This window comes from Nyctereutes procyonoides, unplaced genomic scaffold (assembly GCF_905146905.1).
Source record: "Nyctereutes procyonoides isolate TBG_1078 unplaced genomic scaffold, NYPRO_anot_genome, whole genome shotgun sequence".
Lineage (NCBI taxonomy): Eukaryota > Metazoa > Chordata > Mammalia > Carnivora > Canidae > Nyctereutes > Nyctereutes procyonoides.
Window position 1 is genome coordinate 15,629,622 of NW_026575146.1, and position 22,699 is coordinate 15,652,320.

At 44.8% G+C, this 22,699-nt stretch overlaps 1 protein-coding gene and 1 long non-coding RNA gene across 2 annotated transcripts in view; one reads left to right on the forward strand and one right to left on the reverse strand.

Annotated features, from left to right (window-relative positions):
• Positions 1 to 3,704: 3,704 nt before the first annotated feature.
• Positions 3,705 to 22,202, reverse strand: LOC129499954 (uncharacterized). Its single transcript, XR_008662508.1, has 3 exons — positions 22,064 to 22,202; positions 19,677 to 19,802; positions 3,705 to 4,396 (listed from the first exon to the last, which is right to left on the reverse strand). It is a non-coding gene; the product is annotated as an uncharacterized LOC129499954 (long non-coding RNA).
• Positions 22,069 to 22,699, forward strand: part of SLC22A3 (solute carrier family 22 member 3) — an 87,579-nt gene continuing 86,948 nt past the window's right edge. Inside the window, exon 1 of the mRNA XM_055310103.1 lies at positions 22,069 to 22,520. Coding sequence (XP_055166078.1) covers positions 22,101 to 22,520 — 420 coding nt within the window. The 5' untranslated portion in view covers positions 22,069 to 22,100. The remainder of the gene's footprint in view (positions 22,521 to 22,699) is intronic.

A 22,699-nucleotide genomic window follows, 5' to 3' on the forward strand; every position in this document is an offset into this window, starting at 1 on the left:
CATAAGACTGCATTCTAAAGGTGCTGTTTTGAACAAATTGGTCAAAACGGAAGGTTGGGTAAAGGAGAGCTTTTTGATTTGAGCGCAGTTTTCCGGGTTGCAAGATTTAAGTCTCTGGCAAGGACCTCAGAATACAGCATGAACCTGCTACTATGCAGGATTCCCAGAATCCTAGAAATAGTGATGGTCCATGCCAGGTGAGGTGGAAATGCCAGAATTACCATGGCTGACATTGGAGAAGATGAAAAAGCTCAGAGAACTGGGTGCTCCGGGGTGGATAGACTCTGTAAGATGGAAAACTCACTAAAAGCAAATGTGCAATGGGAAGGCCTTGAGAATTTGCCAGGGCCATGAGGAGTGCGCTGGTGTGGGGAACCAGCATCCGTGAGAGCTTTGGGATGGATCTCCTCTGCAAAGCAGGGCTGATCTGGGGAGAGGCTAGACAGAATTTGGCTCACCGATAGCAATGGGGCAAGACCCAAAACCCAAAAGCCTGTGGAGGAACTTAATCACCCAAAGCCAGATGAGTGTAATCACTATAATAAATGGCAAAGTTGGAGGGTTGGTCAGTTGACCTGACTGCCCAAGAGTTACAGAGATGGTTTATATACTATAGCACTCTTAGGGGAAAACTAAATGTGCTGCCAACAAGGTTACCGCTCAATCTGTGCCAACAAAAGAAAGCATGAATGAATGATCAGAGGAGATTTGGGAGCAATTGCTTCAATAAGTCGTCATGGTTATTTAAGGGGTTGCTGAAACTGAGCCAATTTTTTAACCTGAAACTTATCTATTAATAAGTGATTGGGTCTCCAGGAGGAAGGATTCTGTAACCTCACAGCAAGTGTACATGATGATGACTACCCCAGTCTTTCCCTAAAGGGACTTATGGCCGTTTACTCAGGTAACTGTGCACTAGAGAAGGATTCACAAAAGGATTATTGAACATAGGGCCAAAGCTGACATAGATATACAGGAACTCAAAGCATTATCATGGCCCCCATATAAGAGGTTGGGCATTTTTTCGGGTGGGTAATAAATTGATTCATGGCCAAGGTTAGGTTCTCAGAGTCCAATGATAATTTCCCTGGTCCCCAAATGTACACTTGGAATCGATATCCTTGAAGATTGGCCTGACCTCCACATTAGGTCCTCGGACTATAGGGGGAAGAGCCCAAGTGAAAGCCTCTGAAGTGGTCTCACCCCACCTCTTGTCTCCATGAAGATAGTAAATAAAAAGCAATATTGTATCCTCATGGGGAGGGGTGATGGAATTAGTGTCCCTCGTAAAGATCCAAGGGGTGTAATGATGGTGTTTTCCAACATATCTTTATTTAAGGCACCACTCTGGGCCCTGAAAAGCTCAGGTGAGTTCTGGAGAATGATAGTAGACTACCACAAACTTAATCAAGTAGTAGCCTGACTTGCAGCTTCCATGCAAAATGTGTTATATTTGTTAGAATTTGCTAGGACAGATTAACACAGCCATAGGCGCATAGTATGTGGCTATTTATTTGGCAAATATGTTCTTTTTCATCCTTTGCAGAAAAGAGGGTCAGAAAGATTGTACATTCACATGAAATGGTCCATAGTATAAATCTGCAGTTTGTCTCAGACCTATACTATTCTCTCACTCTTTGTCATATAGTCCAAGGAAATCTGGGCTGTTTTAACACCCTGCACATTGATTTACTATGTCAATGGCATCATGCTAATGGGGCTGGATGACAGGATGTCTCAAGCACTTTGGAATCTTTGGTTAGGCACATGTATTCCAGAGAGTGCCACCTAAACTCCATGAAGATTCTGGGGCTGGTCCTATCAGTACAATTTTTAGTGGCCAGGTATATGCTGTAATATCCCATCTAAGAACAGGACAAATTATTGCATCTCCAACTCCCACCATAAAGAAAGAAGCATAATGTCAACCCATGTGTTGTGTCGCACAGGGGCCACCACGTTGGAGTGGCATCCACAGCAGGAAAGGGCTCTAGAGGAGGTGTGGGCTTTGATACAAGCAGCTCTGCCATTTGGGCCACACAACCTGGCTGATACCATGGAAATAGAGAATCAGTGGTGGGAAAAAGTGCCATGTAGGCTTTAAAACCCATGTCCTAATGGAGGAATTGTAACACTAACCCTTAAATTTCTGGGGCTTAGTCATACCATCTACAATGAGAGCTAGATGCCTTTTGGACAACAACCAGCATGCTGCTGAGCCTTGACTGTGAGGTGCCAAATGATGGCATGACAACAATTGCCTAACACAAGCTGAGTTCTGTCAGAACAACCAAGTCATGAGATCAGGTAATGGGCCCTTGTGTGATAGAGTTAGTATGCTTGGAGTTGAATAGGGGCTGAGCCAGAGGCACAAGTAAGCTTATGAGCGTGTGGCCATGTCACCTACCATTGTTGCACGGTGCCTGCCACCTGCCTTACATCTGTGGCTATAGGGAACATCCTCAGAGGCTAGCTGGAGGGGGAAAAAACCCAAGTATGGTTCACAGATAGATTAGGCTTGCAGTGTGGATGCAAGCCACAAGCTGATAGCAACGGTATTACAACCCCTCTCAGTGGGGACTCAGAAGGCCATGGTGAGAACTTTAGTTAGTATTCCTGATCATCCAATTTATATAGAACAGTAAGTGGCTTGAATTAGGATTCCTGGTCATCCAATTTATATAGGACAGTAAGTGGCTTGAATTAGGATTCAAGCAAGCATATGGGCAGTGGTGAATGACTTGGCTAACTGGTCAGTGGCCAGAAAAAAGAACAGTTGGAAGGCTGGAGACAAAGAGATCTTAGGCAGATGTGTGGAAGCGTGAATATCTCCATATTATATGTTTTACACTCACTAGAAAGTATGGGTCATGGAAGAGGAGCCAGACAACCAAGGCAACAGAATAACTAGGGCAAGTGATGCCAGCCAGCCTCTGTCACTGGCCACCATAGCACCAGCTTACTTCCCTGCCCTATTTTTAGAGGACAAAAGGGAAAAAATGACCTTTCCTTCATTTTTATATCAAAACATATTGTTCCCCCCAAAAGTCATATTGTTCCAGGTACAGTGTGGTAGATTGAATGGTGGCCCACCAAAACAGATGTGTCCATATCCTGACCCCTAGAAGCTACAAATGCAGCCTTATTTGGGAAAAGGGTCTCAGCACATGTAATTAAGGTAAGTATCTCAAGTTGTGATCATTCTGGATTATCTGGACAGGCTCCACATCCAAAGACAAATGTCCTTCTAAGAGACACAGAGGAGACACATACTGGGAGAAAAGGCAAGGGCCATGTGAAGACAGAGGCAGATGGCATGATGCAGCCTCTAGAATATGGAAGTGATAGGACTGGATTCTCTCCTCAGACCTTGATTGTGGATTTCTGGTCTCCAAAGCCATAAGAATAAATATCTGTTGTTTTGAGCCACACATTTATTTGTTATAGCAGTCACAAGAAACTGATACATATGTACCTCAAAGCAAACTAATACCAAAATGAGCAATGAAATAGCTAACTAAAGGTGGAAAATGAGAGTCTTCCTCATTCTCAACTGCTGGCAGCCCACTGAAAGATTCGGGTGACAATGGACTCATGCGGGAACTCATCTGAGGCTCAGTGAGATTTATTACCCACTTAGGAGTTATCCATGTCATCATCCACAATGGAGGTTATATCACTCTCGACAGAGGGTGGTAAAAAAGGTGAAAGTTAGGGATGGAAGGATGCCAATATTCTTCTGTGGTTGAGCCAGGAGATGCTGTTCAGAATTTTAGGACAAGGAATGGAGATAAATAACTTTATTTAAATAGGAAAAATTACAAATTTTTCTGTAGTCATAAAATACTTAGAGGATTATGGTAAAGGAATACTTTATTTTTTGCAGAAGAGGGTCAATGGATTCTGTCAAGGTTTTCTAAACAAGAAATAGTTGCACATTACAGTGGCAATTTCTAGTAGCGCTAAAATGGAAATCATTAAAAATGGTCAATTCTGGGGGACTTGGACGGGTCATATGGGAGATTGCTATTTCCCCATATTCCCTCCTGTATAATTTAATTTTCTTTCATGTGCATCTATTATTTTAATTACATTTTTTTAAAATAAAATATTCCAACAGCCAAGTGTATTTTCAAGATAGAAGGTAGGGGAGAGTGAAGAAGTTCAGAGGAGACAGTACAGTCATGAGTCAGGCCCCCCAGGCCCCCCTCTCAGTCCTGGATATCAGGTGCCTGCCCCCAGAAAGGACAACTTGTAATGGGCTCAAGAATTCTTGGAAGATTTCCAGCGTCATAGAGCTCCTGGTTGTACTTATGCCTGAGAACTCACATTTCATAAAGCCCCCTTTGGCAGCATCAGGGTACATCTGTGTGAAGCCTAGGCTTGGATCACAAATCTGTGAAGAAAGGAACAACAGGAGAATTTACAGATTGAGGAAAGCAGCTCTTGAATCTGGGATGCTTTTATACAGGAATAGCTACACGGGTATAACTACTCCCGATTTCATTAGAGAAGGTACCACTAGCATTAATATCTGTAGCAAGTGACATAACATGTTGCCAGCATTCACAGGCTTGCAAGACACCAGAGGACCCTGGATGTTTTTGGCATTGGAAGGGCTTTTAAATTTGTTTAGAGTAATTTCCATCCAGTTCCATCCAATTTTCTCTTTTTCTCCACTCCATTTAGAATTCCTTTCAAAGATGGATTGGGGGACATAACTTTAATTCACAGAGGGCTACGTAGCTGTGCCTACCAAATACTAAAATGAATGGGCCCTTCTACTAGAGGCTGGAGGAGGCTGGAGAAGGCTGGAGAAAGCTGCACCCAGAAATGCAAGGAGTGTGCGTTTTGCAACACTTCTTGTGGTGGAAATTCTATTTTTTATTTTCTTGGCCAAGTTGACTCAAGAATTCAGGCAGTAACAATTTAACATCTAGAGCAATAAGGAGGGCCTTTTCTGACACAGACTTGGGAGCCAAATGGAGTGTGGATGACATCGGCAGTGATCCCTGAGATTTCCTTGGCGTTCTAACCAAGTCCCTCTTCTTTTTTTTTTTTTTAAAGATTTTTTATTTATTCATTCATGAGACACACACAGTGAGAGAGAGAGAGAGAGAGAGAGAGAGAGGAGGCAGAGACACAGGCAGAGGGAAAAGCAGGCTCCATGCAGAGAGCCCGATGTGGGACTCGATCCCGGGAATCCAGGACCATGCCCTGGACCAAAGGCAGGCACCAAACCGCTGAGTCATCCAGGGATCCCCCTGCCCAAGTCCCTCTTGATAAAATGTCAGTTACTTTGCAAATGTAGAGTCAGGAACTTGGGAAATTCATTATGAATGTTGATAAAGATATAGAATAGACTAATATAAAAAGGACTTAGAACTCTGGCTGTGGATTAGAAACCTGGGTCTGAATTTCAGCTCTTACTGATGGTTGATTTGTTCTTGTTTGAACTTCACTCTTTCTGAAAGAGAAAAAAACAGCACAACCAGGTGGGAAAGCCATCAGATTTAGAATTTGACGGGCTTGGATTTCAGTTCTGTCCTTGCTGTGTTTTGGGTGAATTAACTCTCTCCAAATCTTGGTTTTCTCTTTTAAAAATAACATGAGTTTAAATGAGATGAAGTATGTGAAAAATATCTGGAACATTCTAGTTTCTATTCCACCAAAATAGGGAAGAACAGAAGAAATATAAACAAACAAACAAATAAAAATTCTGCCTTCCAAAATGAGGTGGGAGGAGGGTGGGAGTGAAAAGTGGCAAATTTGGGGACACGAGGTGATGAGGCTCTGAATTGCTCCTTGGATGGGCAAAAACAAGCACTCATTAACTTTGAGGCATTATGTATTTGGGATATGTTTGCTACTTCAGCCACAACTACTTTAATATGAATAATTGGAGCCTTGGGGCCGTTGAGATAGGCCAAGGAGAGTTTGTAGAATGAGAAGAGGAGAGGCATTTTCAGGGAAGCCTGTGGCATGTCCACATGGAAGAGGTCGGCAGAAAGAAGGGACTCAATGAGAGGTCTGAGGAGTGGGCTTTGGGGCCTCAGAATCCAAGGGAGGGAAGTGTTTCCAGAAGGAGGAAGAATTCAGTAACGTTGAAGGTGGCTAGGAAGTCAAAGAGGAACTGAGTTTTCAACCAATTGGATTTAGCCAAAAAGATATTTTTAAAATTCCAGTGTAATTAACATAAGGCACTATCTTACTTTCAGGTTTACAATACAGTGATTCAACACTTCCACACATTACTCAGTGTTCATTGTGATTAAGTGTCCTTCTAACGCCCACCGCCTATTCCCGCCATCCCCCCACCCACCTCCCCTCTGGTGGCTATCTGTCTGTTCTCTAGAGAAAGAATCTGCTTCTTGGTTTGTCTTCCTGCCCCACCCCACTCGCCATTCATTTTGTTTCTTAAATTCCACACTTGAGGGATCCCTGGGTGGCGCAGCGGTTTGGCGCCTGCCTTTGGCCCAGGGCGCGATCCTGGAGACCCGGGATCGAATCCCACATTGGGCTCCTGGTGCATGGAGCCTGCTTCTCCCTCTGCCTGTGTCTCTGCCTCTCTCTCTCTGTGACTATCATAAATAAATAAAAATTAAAAAAAAAATTCCACACTTGAATGAAATCATATGGTATTTGTCTTTTTCTGACTGACTTATTTTGCTTACATTGCACTTTCTAGATCCATCCATGCTGTTGCAAATGGCAAGTGAACAGGAGGTCCTTAATGATCTTGCCACCATAGTCTTAGTGGAGAGGTGCCTATAAGTGAAATGACAGCAGTGGAGGAGCAAGGCGGGGGGAGAAGCAGGTGATCTGGAGAAGGGGTGGGCAGTGCCCAGGAGGAATGGCGTTCTAGGAAGCTTGGCTTCTTCCTTCTTCCTCTCTCTCTTCCTTTTGATTATCCTTCCCTTTATCCCCTTCCATCTCCTTCCCTTCTTTTCCTTCTTTGAGTATAGAGACCTAAGCATGCTTATATAACGATGAAAAAAGAAATTGAAGATACAGGCAAACATTTTCCAAAACTCTGATCTGCTGCCCAGATGGCTTTCTCATCTAACCAATAAATGGCCACTCAAAAGGCTCCAGCTGGATGTTCTCTGGGGGCTCGAAGTTCAACATGCCTAAAACAGATTTTCCCCCTTTCTCCTAGCTTTCTGCCTTTTTAGACTCTTGACTGGCACCACCATCCATTCCTCCAGCTGCCAAGTCAGATATCTGTGGTCACCTAAGATTCCCAGTACCTTCCCATCCATCAGTCTCACTTGTCCCCACTGTCACTCTTAAGTGCAGCTGCCACTTCCTCTTCCTTGGACCACCTAAGTGGCCACCTTGCCTCAAGCCTCATATCCTTAAAGGCATTTTCCTCCATTTAGCAACCTCATTGTTCCAAGAATTTCTTCATTCTGAATCCCAGCATGTAGGAAGAGTTTTGTAGCCTTCCAAATGTGACATGTGGCTTCCTTGTCTTTGCCTTTGTACACGCATCCTTCTCAGTCTGGACTGCCCTTTGCCCCATGTATCAGACCCAGCTGAAGGGGTTGTCGGACTCCCAGCCAAAACTGACCACCCCTTCTTTATGTTCCCAGTGTTCCAGCCTTTGATCTGAGAGCACATGCCTTTCACCCTTTCTACTGCAGAGAGTAAGCTCTTTGAAGAAAGGGATAGTGTTTTATTAATCTCTGTACCTCCAGCACCTGGCCCAATAACGGGACTGACTGAATGAATGAATGAATGAATGAAAATGAAGACAAGGCTAATTGTGATTTTGTGGAATTGGTTCCTGGTCACACATTTTGGATTCAGTTCTCTACCGAGCCTAAAGCCACCAAGTCACATTGGCACCATCCTCCCATACTTCTCTTACCTACAGGGGACTGTCACAGACCTCATCAAACTATTTGCTGCACTGTGTAAATTTCCCCAAACACACTGCTAGAACATATCAATCCTTTAAGATGATCTGTGATAGAAGGATTCTATGGTCAACATAAGCTGCAAAGACAGTGCATATGACATTCCTCTCTTGGAAATATACAATGCACCCAGAGGGCTCTGAGAAGTTTTACAGTAAAAAAGTAAAATTTGGTTGCAAAGCCTGTCCAAACTTATTTGAATTATTTTTTTTCTTCAAGTCACACCTTGAAATTTTAATATCTTTTAAAGTTTGTCCAAAATAATCTTACTGTTTACTAACACAGGGGGTTATGCTAGTACTATCACGTATTTGACTCCTGTGCACTGATTTTTAGTGTCTTCTTCTGCAAACCAAATGGCATCTGACAGTTTTTACAATATCCATTCTCCCATAAGCAATGTATTTTGAGTTTATGACATGTTTTAGAAATTATCATTTCCTCCATCAAGAAAAAAATCGATGCCCATCTGAAAGATTACATTTGTCTTATGAGGTTTGCATTTGTGTTGGACAAAACTTTTTGTTCTTCCTAATGGCTTGGGGGTTAAATGAAATAAGACCTATCAAGTTGCTATTTTGATTTATTTGAAATGTATGTGGGCTAAAGTCAGGTCTTGCTTCCTTTGGGACTTCAGCCTCTGTAAGGAAAGGCAAGAATTATTTTCTAACATGCTCTGGATGGCAAGCTTTATTATTTTTTTGAAAGACTTGATATATTAGAAAGAGAAAGAGCACAAGCAGGGGGAGCAGCAGGCAGAGGGAGAAGCAGGTTCCCCGCTGACCAGGGAGCCCCACAGGGGACTCGATCCCAGGACCCTGAGATCATGACCTGAGCCGAAGTCAGGTGCTTAACTGACTGAGCCACCCAGGCACACCTGGATGGAAAGCTTTAAATTTAAATATTTCATGTTTTTGAATATGAGATTTCAGAAATTTAGAGTGTTTCTGTACATGCCTCTTGGGCAAAAATCCATACTCCCTGTTTAAAAATTAAAAGGTATTTGATCATGTAAAAAAAAATCCACCTGTCTAGTTGATTTCTACAGGTGAGCTGGTACCATGTTAAATGATCTTTCTTTTAATGTCACAACACTTCTGTCCACTATGTGAAGTTTAAGGGACTGCATCTGTGAGCAGGGAGCACTCATTCACGCAATATCTGGAACAGTCTCCCCTGCTCACATTCATGAGCATGGCTTTTCCTAAAAGGTTAATGCTAATCTCAAATCCTATCCCAGAGCTGGTATTTAAAAGCTCAATTTCACATTTTTTTTCCAAGCCAAATTTCCTAAATATTTGGGTTAACAAATACCATGAAGGAGGGACTTGTCATCTGAAAAATCATACTTAGAATTATGATTCCTGTGGTGTTTGCGTCATTTCACATCTGAGCGAGACTTGTGCTAATCACTTCGGACAAGCATCTGCAGAAAGTTGTTTGATGTTCTCTCATGGAGATTTCACAGTCATGAAATAGCCAAGTGGGAAGATTTCTTTAAAAATCAGCTTGTCGATCGCTGTATCTGGTGCATAAAACGCGCTCCTTTCAACAAACGTCTGCCAACTAGGCAAACTGAGGATCTTTTAGATTGTGTCTATATAATACTTGCAAGGGCAATAAGGCATAAATCGCCCGGTGCCCTGCCAAGTTTCCTTTGTAACTTTTTTTTGGCGTTACCAACTCATGACAGTCAGATCAGAAGCACGTCAGAAAACGTCAGTGGAACAATAATTAGTAACTGCGTCAGGCATCTGGGCCCATTTTGATAATGTGAGCTCATGGCTCTCTTGCTCTTGGATGAACAGGGAAGAATGGTTTTTGGAAACCACAGAGGACCTACTTTATTTTTCTCACTTGTATCTAGGGGAAGGTATTATTAAACCAAACCATTGAGAAAAAAGTGTTTCAGAAAGTACGAATATACTAACCTACTAACCAAAGGAGTCATTAAGTTTCCCTGAAAGTGACACAGAGAGCCAATGGATTATTTGTAGAATATCTTGTGAGATGTCCATCATCACATTGAGAAATACAGACAAGAGAAAGACACAATGCAGTTTTGGTGGTCAGGAAGTGAAGAAGATGCTAATAACTTGTAGGGCACAATTAGAAACAGTTCTCTTGCTATGTGGTATCTATCGAGGGTAGATAGTATGACACGGCCATAAATACTCAGGAGTTAAGAGAAACAAGTGCAGGAAAGAGACATGGGGGAGGTGGGATCGAATGCAACCTAAAGATGGGAAAAGTTCTGAAAAGTAGTTAACAGTACACTCTTCCTTTTGTCCAATACTGTGCTAAGCAGTCAACTTACGATATTTCATTTATTTCTCCCTACAATCCTGTGGGCTTATACTGTTATTTACCTTCTTTTCACTAAAGAAGAAACTGAGATTCAGTTTGGGTCAGTGATGTGTCTAAGATACCCAGCAAATAAGTGACAGAAGAAGGATTCCAGGGCCATTTCCAGAAGTGAACCAACTTGCTACAGCAGCTGGCTCTGTTGTCAAAAAGACATGGATATATGAATAGAGATAAAAATGTGTATATAATGATATAAACAGATATGATACATATACACAATGCACCTGTACATATATATTGGACGTGTGTGTGTGTGTGTGTGTGTGTGTGTATTGGATGTGACATAGGCAGAAGACAATGACAAGGGAGCATTTCAGATGTGAGAGAAGGACTAAGCATAACTAGAAGGGTAGTTGGCATTGGTTTCAGGATGGGTCAATGAGGATATCTCACTGAATAACTGGAAAGGAGGGCTTTACCCTGGAAGGGTTGCTAGGGTGTTAGCTTGTGGGAGACCCAGTGGACAGGCCAGTATTAGCATGTGACAGGGAGTTCAGACTGAGTCTGGAGCTGAGATTCAGGTGTGTACTAGCTGGCCAACAAGGTAGTCACCCCAATTTGTCCGTGTGCTATGGACACATGGACAGGTTATTTAGGGACATATGCCCCGGCATGCCCCCATTTGACTGTAGCACACAAGACCCATGGCAAAGAGCTTGAACCCTGACTGGTTTTGGAGGTAAAACACATGCAGACCTGAGGGATAAACGGGAGGTGGAGAGCAGTGGAAACCCGGGGAGGGGTGTTGAGGGCCCAATTCCCCCCAACTCCCAGTCAAGGAACAGAGCCCCTAGTGAGTCTGAACCAGCACTGTCATCAGCTCTGCCCTGGTATTTGCGAGCCTCCCAGGGGGGAACACATCATCGTTCTCCTTCTGTAGTTTCAAGCAAGATGACCTCTCAGTGCACGCCAGTCACTCTGCCTGGTCCCTGACCAGGGAAAACATGATCTGATCTTGTTCTGGAATGCTGAGAAGACTCTCAAGCAAGATTTTTGACCACACACTCTTTTCTCTGTGTGCTCTTTCTGGAGAACTGAACCTGTGAGTGAGATGTACCTCCCCAGTGCACAGGAGAACCCTCACCCCACCCTGCGGTAGTCATAGAGATTCCTGGGAGGTACAAGAAAGGTGAAGTTCCCAAACTGCCAATCCAGCCTGTGGGGTGCACATAAAAGACAGCCCCCAGTGATTCCCAGAAAAGCCTGCAGAAATGGGGGTGGGGGTCAGGGTGGGGGCAGTTAAAGCTGCTGAGATTCACACAGTAATCCTGGAGTGCAATCCTGCATTGATGAGCAGGCCTGATAGCCAGATAGTCAAATACAACCTGTTCCAGTGTGTCTTCAGGTATGTTACAGGTTGTGCGCACAAAACCCTATATACCACGTGTACGTGAGCAAAGACAGCAAGATCACAAGCACCAATGACTGAAACAGTAAAAGAGTAGGAGAAACACAAATACTTTTCCCTTTTTTATTTTTTTGCTTTTGGGTTTATTTTATTTTATTTTATTTTTTTTGGTCATAGCCTTCTTATAAGACTTTGGCTTTGGCAAATCGTAATTGATCACCTATTGGTCAAACTTCTTTCTTTGTCGTCCCACAGTGAATGCTGATTTCAAAACAGAAGAAATCCATAATTTGTGGCTTCAGTTTCACTTATTCTCTGTGCTGAGCCCAAGGTCACACTCAAGACAGCACACACACCAAACAACCGTCAGTTTACAAATGGGTGGGGCCCTGAAAGTACACTTGTAAATTGGTTCCTGGAACACTGGCGCATTTTCCCAAGAACACACGGTAAGAAGGAGTTCTCCACTTTCAGGCCAGCCTGTAAATCTCTAGTTAACTCCTGAAGGTTTGAAGCTAATTCCAAGAGTCAACATACAACAGGGAGACAGAAGATGGAGCAGGGCCAGGGAAGTGGGGCTGGGTCTGGAGAGTGGGAACTGGGAACTGTTCTGTCCTTGAAAGGAAGAACTCAATGGCACAGTCATTTTGAGCACAAAAATTTCAGAACCGGTTGTCATAGCAAAATATCAATACCTTTATTTTCAAATAGCTTTTTTTTTTTTTAAATGGCTTAGGACTCACGAGAAGTTGCAAAAATAGCACGGAGAGTTTCTGTGTACCCTTCACCCAATTTGTCCCATGATCATATTTTACATAACTATGGTGTATTGTCAAAACCAGGAAACTGATGTTGTCACAATACTGTTAACACAGGTAGGGAGCTTACTCCGATTTGCCCAGTTATCCTTCTTCCCCACCCAAACAAATATAATGCTTTGGAATTATTGGGTCATTTTATTTTTCCAGTGTTACAAATGCTAAAAATCTTTATTTTTGCAACAAATTCTCCTATTCCTCACTATAAAAAGTTTAACTGACAATGTTACTTGAATGAAGAATGAGTAGGCTTTATATTTGTACAAATCAATTTTGACATTGAAAGGTAAAGATTTCTAAAGTTCCTAGAATATGCCATATTTGTAGTCAGAGGAAGAATTTATGAAATGACAACTCCACAAGATAATCTGAGTCAGTCCTTGATAATGGATTATGGGCCTGGGTCCGGCTTGCACAGCACCATGAACCGAGTGAAGTCCTGCTAGCCAAGTTACTGGATCTTGTTGGTCCTTAATTACTTGATTGAAAATAAGGAAATTGGACTACATGACTTCAAAATGTCTATCAGTTAAAAAAAGAACTCCTACAATAACTTTTGTCAGAAGTATTGTATAAGAGGTCATTATAGAAAGCTTAAGATGGTTTTAATGAAAACAAAACAAAAATGGACGCAGGTCTAACGCAAAAGCAAAAAATGTCTTGTACTTGTATGAAGGTCATGGGAAAAGTATGAAAGAGAATGCAAAGGCAGCAGCACCATGGTGGGGACAAGGAGACCCACCTGCAGGTGGCCGGGGATGCAGAACTGGTCTGCATTCGCCATAAGCCATTTGGACAAATGATGTTAAACCTTTCCAAGCCTGTGTTTCTCCTCTGTAAAAGGACCAGATTCCTCGGGACTGGGGTTCTGAGGAGTAGAAGGGATGTAGAGGGGAAAGCGCACAGCAGAGCCCTGAGCAGAGTCTGGGTCCAGGAAGGTTACCAGAAGGCCTGGGTGGGGGGGGGGGTGTGAAGGGCATATGAAAGACAGGCTGGGAGGAAGTTTTCATTTAGATGAAAGACTGAAAGGACCAATCAGCCTGCCTTTTGGTGCAGTGAGCTTCCGTGAGGAGCCTCTGCTTTTTGAGGACACCTCTGGAAGTGAACATGTTTTGGGGTTCAGAGGGGATGGTCACCCTGGCCACTCACTGAAGTGTGAGGCTGAGCTGAAGAAGGTGACCGGGCTTCCCCATGAGGCACAAGAGTGACCCATGGTCTCAGCAGCCCTGACCTGGCAGAGAGGCAGAAATGAGTAACACAGAGCTCTAATCTGTTTTTAGGACGAGTAACATGTCCCACAGACTTTTTATCTCACTGTAAGTTTGGGATTAGAATTTAGACTCTGGATTCCAGAGTCTAGTACATGTTAATATGAAAATGAAATAAAGATTTACTATCGTCTCTTCATCTTCCTGCTCATACTAGTCTCCTATGTATAAACATCTTCTTTGCCGCTTGGTCTTTGCTCCTAATATTTATACTGGTGTCTCAAACATAGCCTTCTAATGGCTACACTCAAGATAAATGCTAAAACCATCTAGACCACAATTAATTCAATAAATATAGAAAAAACTAGAACAGAAATATTTGTGTGTACTCCTGTCCAGCAGCCATCTATCACCACCATTTATATAAAAATTTCATGCTGGGTATTCTTATACTCCTCATACTATTCCTTCAGGCCACATTTTTAAGAGGTTTCATTTTGAAATTTTCAGATAGCTTTCACCTTTTGCACGTTAAGACATAGCTTTAAAATCTCTAAGACTGGATATCCCCTCTACCAGCATTCCACAACCTGCATTAGAACGCGAATGTTAATACATATATACAAACTAAAAAGGACCCAGGGGGTACCTGGGTGGCTCAGTGGTTGAACGTCTGCCTTTGGCTCAGGTCGTGATCCCAGGGTTCTGGGAATAAGTCCCGCATCAGTCTCCCTGGAGGGAGTCTGCTTCTCTCTGCCTGTGTCTCTGCCTCTCTCTATGTGTCTCTCATGAATAAATAAATAAAATCTTTTTTAAAAATAAGGAAATAAAAAATAAAACCTTTAAAATAAATAAAAAAGGACCTGGATTACCACAATTTATATATTTTGTCTTGGTACTTAAAGGAAAGGAGAACTTGAACTCATTGCATCTAATAGCCAGGAAATGACCTAATGATCTTAATCTTATTGTACTTTTAGAAAGAAATTATGTATTGGCCCAACCAGAACTAGAAATTACTTTTTGACTCCAATATAGACTGGGAAAGTAAACCTCTGTGATTTACAAAATACAAACAAAAATTAATTCCAAAAGGAAAGTAATCTACAAATAGAAAGCCTTTAGCTCATGAAATCAGCTAAGCATTCAAATGCCCTTGGTGTGACTTTGAAAACATGGAGCTCATCCCTCTAGACCACCTTTCATGCATATATAGACTCTGGCGATGTCATTCAATCCACAAAGACTTGCTGAAGAACGTCTACTTGTGCATCCAGGGTACAATAAAGACTTCTCATGGAAATATAAATATAAGTACAAATATAAATATATATGCTTTTTTTGCCAAAAATTGGATTGTTTGGAATGCACTATTAGAGCTGGCCCTGTTTGCAATCAGACGAGTACAGAAATTGGGAGTAAGCATTTAGAAACTTTTATATAATCTGGCATCACCATGAAGTGTGTGACCGGTGGATGGGTCTCCCTGAACAGGATGTAGATTAGTTCTGATGTTGTTGAATTCACCTTGGAGTTGTATGTGTTGTGAGCTTCAAGCTTTTCATTCCTGGTAAAACCACATATTGGTCTGCAATAGATAGGAGATGGACAAACACCTTTCCTTTCCCACTGGTAGGTTGAGAAGCACTGCTATGAAATGCAGTCTTTGTCACCTGTTTCTTCCACTGAACAGGTTGTGAGCATCATTCCAGTTCAGTAACTGTGTTTCTATAATGTACTTTGCGATGAAGGTGTTATTCTTCAGTTTTTTTAAAATTTTTATTTATTTATGATAGTCACAGAGAGAGAGAGAGAGAGAGAAAGAGAGGCAGAGACACAGGCAGAGGGAGAAGCAGGCTCCATGCACCGGGAGCCCGACGTGGGATTCGATCCTGGGTCTCCAGGATCGCGCCCTGGGCCAAAGGCAGGCGCTAAACCGCTGCGCCACCCAGGGATCCCTATTCTTCAGTTTTTAAGTTTGATTAATTGAGAGGTGCCTCAAGTTTTAATTGATGCTTATCTCTTTCCCAAGACTGCCTGCTCTCATTTGATGATTGCATTAATGAGATTTATGTATGATGGCACTGAGATTCAGAAACAGTGCATCTCTCTTGAATGTTCAGCCCAAGGGGACCACTCTCAAACTATCGAAGGCATTCCACTAAAAGACAATCTCATCCACAATGAGGTTCAATAGCAGAAACCTCTGGGCAATATTTTAGCAATTAATCGCACAGTGGCCTTTCACCAAGACCTTCACAAATCCCCAAGAATTAGATGTTCTGAGCGTTGGAGGGAGTATAATAGCAATTTGGCACTTGCCAGGCTGCACTGACCAATAGAAAGATGACCACCCCATTACACTTATATTACTGTCTCCCTCTCCTCTATCTGACATTACTAATCAATCATGGACTGTTTTGGACTGAGACTCAAACTTGTCCTCAATAAAGGTATCCTCTAGATATCTTCTGCCAAAAGACAGGGGTGGGGCATGAGAAAAAACCCACTTGCCATTCCTGGACTAAACCATTTGCGATGAAAAGGTTTCCAAGAATTGCAATGCACTTCACCTTGCCCTTGTGAGAACAGCACAAAACCCACAAGTACTGGAAGGGGAGTGGTGAAGGCTTGCTACTGTATACATTAGCAGAGTAAATAGGAACTCTACAAGTCTCTTGAGCTTCACTAAGTTTTTCTACCTTGTCAAAATTCCACTGCGGAATTGAGTATTTTCTCCAAGGCTACACCTTCTCCAAAGAGGACTTTAAGTCTAAGTTCCTAGATGATCAAGTGGAGAGTGAGCATTGATTTTAAAAGGATAATAGTGTGTATAACGGTTCCCCCCAAACCACAAACTTTCCTATAGGGAAGTCCAAATTGTGATCAACTAGCAAGAGAATGGGTCAGAAAAAGAGAATTATGAATACTGGTCAATCTAAATCAATGTTAGGCTCCAGTGTTAAGCCATGTAATAATGGAAGTGCCTTGTAGCTTTTACTACATTCACATACTAAGGTAAAAAATAGCTACTCTATGCCAACTATGGTAAGAATGAGAGTGTTTCAGATATTCTTACTTGTTTATTAAAAAGCAAACATATATTTTCCCCCCTTAGGCTTTAGTACATGTAGTAATTCACTTGCTTAAGTTTTTTTCAAAGGACCTTTTTGGAAAGTTTTATGTCAAGATTTATTATAGTATTCCCAAGCAAACTAATTTTTCTTGTGCTTTACGAAAAGCATAAATGTCATTAAGACATATTTTGGTAACTCAACATGTGATGAATATACCCAATACTTGGTATATCCATTCCTAAATGCAATAAAAAATACCAACTATAAAACTTTAGGTGAATAAACCCAAACAATTACCTTTTCAAAAAGAATAAAGTCAGTATGTTTTACAAAGCCTGAAGGCTGGGGGCCATTGCTTCTTATCATTTCTCTTATTGCAAGCATTTAATGATCACTGTGTTTAGATCAGCACTGCCCAAGAGAACTTTCTGTGGTGATAGAAATGTTCTGTATCTGTTTATGGTAGCCATTAACCACATTGGCCATTGAGCACCTGAAACATGGCAGATGAAGAACAGAATTAAATTAAATTTCAATGGCCACATGTGCAGATAGAAAATTGATACCGTGTGTTAGTATAAAAAGATGAATGATTTGGCTTTTCTCTCAAAAATTTACAAAGCATGGGAGAAATCAAATGCAAACAGAAGGCTGCCCAGGTGTCTCAGCGGTTTAGCACCGCCTTCAGCCTAGGGAGTGATCCTGAAGTCCTGGGATCGAGTCCCACATGGGGCTCCCTGCATGGAGCCTGCTTCTCCTTCTGCCTGTGTCTCTGCCTCTCTCTCTCTCTCTCTGTCTCTCATTAATAAATAAATAAAATCTTTTAAAAAATGCAAACAGAATTCTACATCAAAATCCCAACCGAATTTTTATGGCACTTAATTAGGTATATACATTTTATATGGAAGAAAAAAGCTCCTAAACAATTAAGATAATTTTGAAGGGAACAACGTTAGAGAGAGGAGGTGGGACTTTCCCTAACAAATAATTGAACTTCTTATAGAGCTGTAGTAACTAACAAGGAAATATTGGCATGGAGCTAGTGCAGTAGAACAGAATGAAGAACTCAGAAACACATTCATAGAGGATTTTTTTTTTTAGCAAAGTGCAAAAAAACAGGCTATAAAGAAAACTGATAAAATTTTACTACATCTGAACTTAAACTTTTTGTAGTCAGTAAAACACTATAAACAAAGTTAATAGACTGAGAAGACAGAGCCTATACAGCTGATAAAGGAGCAGAATAGACAAATATACAAATAACTTCCCAAAGTTCAATAAGAAAACAACAAATAACAAAGAGAATACAAGCAGGGTATATAAGAGGCAGGCCTCTCCCAGAAGATGAAACCTGAACGATGAGTAAGCATGAGAATATGCTCCATCTGACTGCATCACAGACATGAAAATCAGAAAAGCGAGACTGCATTTTATACCCAGAGTATCTGCCAGTGGGCTTGAGTTTAACAAAGCTCAGTGTCAGCATGGATGTGGATAACCCCATATGTCATTGGCAGGATGCATGGTGCCCCCAAAAGCAATTTGGTAATGTCTGGTGAAACTCCAAATAAGTACACTCTATGGCCCTGCTAACCGATTTCTAGGCATTTACCTTTGGTCAATTCTTGCACAAGTGCACGAGCGAGTGTGCACAATAGGTTCACCGAAGTGTTACTTCTAATTGTGGAAAATTAGAAATGAGCCAAATGTCTCTGGGTTGGGGAACAGATAAATTGTAGTAACAGCATTCAAAAGAATGATCCATAGCAGCTGGGGTAAATGAGCTGGATTTGTGTTTATCAAGGCTAATGGGTCTCAAAAATATAATGTGGAGTGGAAAAGAGAAGTGACAGGAAAATATGTGGAGTATGGTACCACTTATGTAAATGTCAGTGCACCCCAAGTGCTATATATCATTTGTGTGTGATACCTGTGTATTAAAAGGATGAAAACTGGATGAAATGAATATTAAGAACTCACGATAGGGGATCCCTGGGTGGCGCAGCGGTTTAGCGCCTGCCTTTGGCCCAGGGCACGATCCTGGAGACCCGGGATCGAATCCCACGTCAGGCTCCCGGTGCATGGAGCCTGCTTCTCCCTCTGCCTATGTCTCTGCCTCTCTCTCTCTCTGTGACTATCATAAATAAATAAAAATTAAAAAAAAAAAAAAGAACTCACGATAGCTACACCTGGGCAAGAGAGGTCTTGTGCCTTTGGGAGTGGAGCTCTGGCCCTCTTCTGCTCCAGCCCTGGGGCCAATGGGTTGTACCCACCTGAAACTCATCCCTGCTAAGTCTCTGCAGTGCACCCCTCCTGCCTCTACTCTGGGAACCAGGACCCCAAGATTCCCTGTCCAGTGGTCCCGAGGCCCCTTTTCCCCTGGTCCACCTTCTCAAGCAAGGGCCTGGTGTCTGCCTCAGGGTGGGAGAGAAGGGACGGGAAACAGGATATGAGGGCTTATGAAGGAGACTTCAACTGTGTCTAGGAATGTTAGTTCTTAATAACAATATACCCAAAACAAACATAACAACATGACATTTGCTAATTCTGGTAGTGAGTGGTATTTTTTTAATGTTTTTTTTTAATGTTCTTTTTAATAGCTGACTCATATATACCACTTACTATGTCTCAAGTACTATTGTAAGTGATTTGTCTTAAAAACGAGACGGTTTATTACCACTCAGTTTCATGAGAACACAACTAAATAAGTTGCCCAAGGCCACTCATTGCAAAAAGTAGAAGGGGATTTGGACCTAGTAGGTCTGGCTCCAAAGTCCATGATCTTAGAAATACTCTAGGTCTACTTGACCATAGACTACATTTAAAAAAAAATTAAGATTAAAATATGCAGACAAGTACAATACAAAGAAAAAGGTGGTGAAATTCTACGAAAAGATTCTTAGATGTGTGAGGAGCACAGACAAAGAGGGCATTACCTGGGAAGGAAGGCAGTCATGGTGGTGGGGGAGCCTTCACGAACTGGGTGCTATCCCCGGGTCCTTGCTGGGCAGTGAACAGGGAGGCGCAGGGTAGTGAAATGCCAGGAAGAGGCACCTTTGTGTCTGCAGGGAAAATTCAAGAAGGATTTGAGGATTAGCAAGTAGTTGTGTTTAGCTGTCACATGAAGGGACAGTTTGGTGAGGGACATAGATTAGGATCTTTAAGTGGAAAGTGAGACATGAGGGTTTCTTCTGGAAGGCAAGGAAGGCTCCGATGAGTAACCCATGAGGAAGGTAGGCTGGATCTGCAGGCTGACTACAGGTGACGATCCCCCAGGGGCACTGGGAGGAGACGTGGAGAAGCATCCAGGTGTGCACACAGACTATGAACCAGGCACTGTTCTAGGTGGTGGCAATATAGAGTGAGCACAACAGAAATTTCTGCCCTCGTGGAACCTGCATTCTAGTGGAGAAGCGGACTTTAGATAAGTAAGTGAGATAGTAAACAAAAGGATACCAATATGCATCTGGTAGGTGGAGAAGGCAGGCAAGGGAGCTAGGAAGGATCGCTGGTGCGTGTGTATACGTGTACTGGGTGGTATGGAGAAGGCTGAATGGTGGGGAGGGGGCAGTGAGCTGAGATGGTATTTGGAGAAAGGCCTACAAAGTGGGGGATGTTTAGATGATCCAGAGGTTCAGAGCCTGCAGCTGGGCCATGGTTACACCAAAAGAGGGGGCAGGAGGAAGAGCTAGGTGGGAGGAAGACAGATTAAGGCTGGGAGTCCAGGGCGCAATTAAAAATATGGGCTAGAGCCTGGAGCATGAGACATGCCCACACAGAAGTTACCGCTAACTGGGTGATAGTATGCTTTATTTAGTAGCTGAGATCAAGGGATGAGAGAACAACAGAAACTGCCAATCAGGGAGTCCCCCTGCGTGCCCTGCACACTATCAGGTGTTTTATCCTGCACAGTACCTGTAATCCTAAGGACATCCCTGCATCCTCCATAGCCTTAACCCAGCACAAATTAACAACAGTAATAATAGCTCACACATAAAAGGGTATACACTACATGCATGAGTCACTTTCCTGGCGTTTTATGTACATTAGTTCATTTAGTCTTTACAGAGATCCCAGGAGAGTATTGATTAGCCTCATTTGACAGATGAGAATGCCCCGCTGGCCAATTAAGTTGCCCAAGGTCACAAGCCAGTGAGGCGATGAAACACGCTGAATAGAGCTGCCTGGCTCTGGAATCCTTGCTAGGGAAGGAGGAAACCTGTCAATGCTCTCCAAGCCTCTGGGCCCTTCGAGAAAAGCAAGCTTTTTTTGAGGATGGGGTGGGGTTCTGGGGAGAAGAGCTAGAGAAATTCTCAGAAGACACATGGCAAGATAAGAGACTAGGCCAGGGCAGGGAGAGGGCTGTCCGCAGTGCGGAGTGGCCCCGCCGCCAAAGGCTGCAGCCTGGGGGGTGGCCCGCAAGCTGGGGAAGCCCTAGCACCCAGCGGACACAGCAGCCCAAAGGAACCGGAGCAGAAGCCGGAACGCCAGAAGCCAGTGTGGACACAGCAATTCGGATCTCTGGGAGCGAATAAAGAAGTCAAAAACAACGTTCAAACAACTAAGCACCCTTTCCGGGTGAATAGGTCGGAGGGGCCTGGCTAAGGAAACCTGTGTCCGGCCTGAGGTCTAGCTCCACTTTAAACTTGAGGAATCTGAACAAGACGCTTCGACTCTGTAGATTGCCCAGACGCCTTTTTTTTTAAAAAAAAAAAGTTGGGCAATCCCTGAGATGTGACCAAAATCGAATCCTGCCTGGATCCAGCCGGGGCCATGGGGTAGCCAAGTGGCCTCCACGCAGCGAGGGCAGGAGGGCTCGGGGGTCTCCCGGGGTCGAGGCGCGGGGCCCGGAGCGCAGGTGCCCCGCCCCCCTCCCCGGGGCCGCCCTGGGGACCCCTCCGCGCGGCCGCGACCGCGGAGCCCAGAGCGTAGCGGGTGCCCCTGGCACGTCCCCCCCGGGGCGCGCCCCGGCCCGAGCGCAGAGCAGGCTGCTGGCAGGGGCCGGATGGAGCTGCGCGCCAGGCCGGAGGCTGTGCCCGTCACTCGCAGCAGTCCCGGGCCGGGTGGCCGGCGCTTGGTGGCGCTGAGCCAGGCCGCGCCGGCCACCCCGACCCCGCCGCCGGGTCCCCGGGGAGCGCGTCCCGGGGGGCGGGGCGCGGCGGGCGCGGGGGGCGCGGGGGCCCCGGGGCCGGAGGGCGGGCGGCGGCTGGCGCGGCGCCCAGGGGCGCGAGGCGGGAGCGCGGGGCCGGGGTGGCGGGGGCGGGGGCGGGGGCGGGGAGGGGAGCGGCGGGGGGAGGCGGCGGCCGGCGGGGCGCGCGCTCACTCGGAGTCGGGCCCGGCGGCGGCCGGCCGCGCGCACCATGCCCTCCTTCGACGAGGCGCTGCAGAGGGCCGGCGAGTTCGGGCGCTTCCAGCGGCGCGTGTTCCTGCTGCTGTGCCTGACGGGCGTCACCTTCGCCTTCCTCTTCGTCGGCGTGGTCTTCCTGGGCAGCCAGCCCGAGCGCTTCTGGTGCCGCGGGCCGAGCGCCGCCGCGCTGGCCGAGCGCTGCGGCTGGAGCCCCGAGGAGGAGTGGAACCGCACGGCGCCCCCCGAGCCCCCCGAGCCCCGCGGCGCCCGCAGCTGCCGGCGCTACCTCCTGGAGGCGGCCAACGCCAGCGCCGCGGCGGGCGCGCTCAGCTGCGCGGACCCGCTCGCCGCCTTCCCCAACCGCTCGGCGCCGCTCGTGCCGTGCCGGGGCGGCTGGCGCTACGCCCAGGCCCGCTCCACCATCGTCAGCGAGGTGAGGGCGCCGCGGGGCGCGGGGCGCGGGGCGCGGGGGCGGGGCGCGCCCGGACGGGACGGGACGCGACGGGACGGGGCCCCGCTGCGCCTCCCGCCCTCCGACAGGCCCGTCGCGGATTCCCCGCCGCCGGCCCGCGAGGTGGCGGGACAGATGCTTCGGTGTCGGGGTGCACGAGA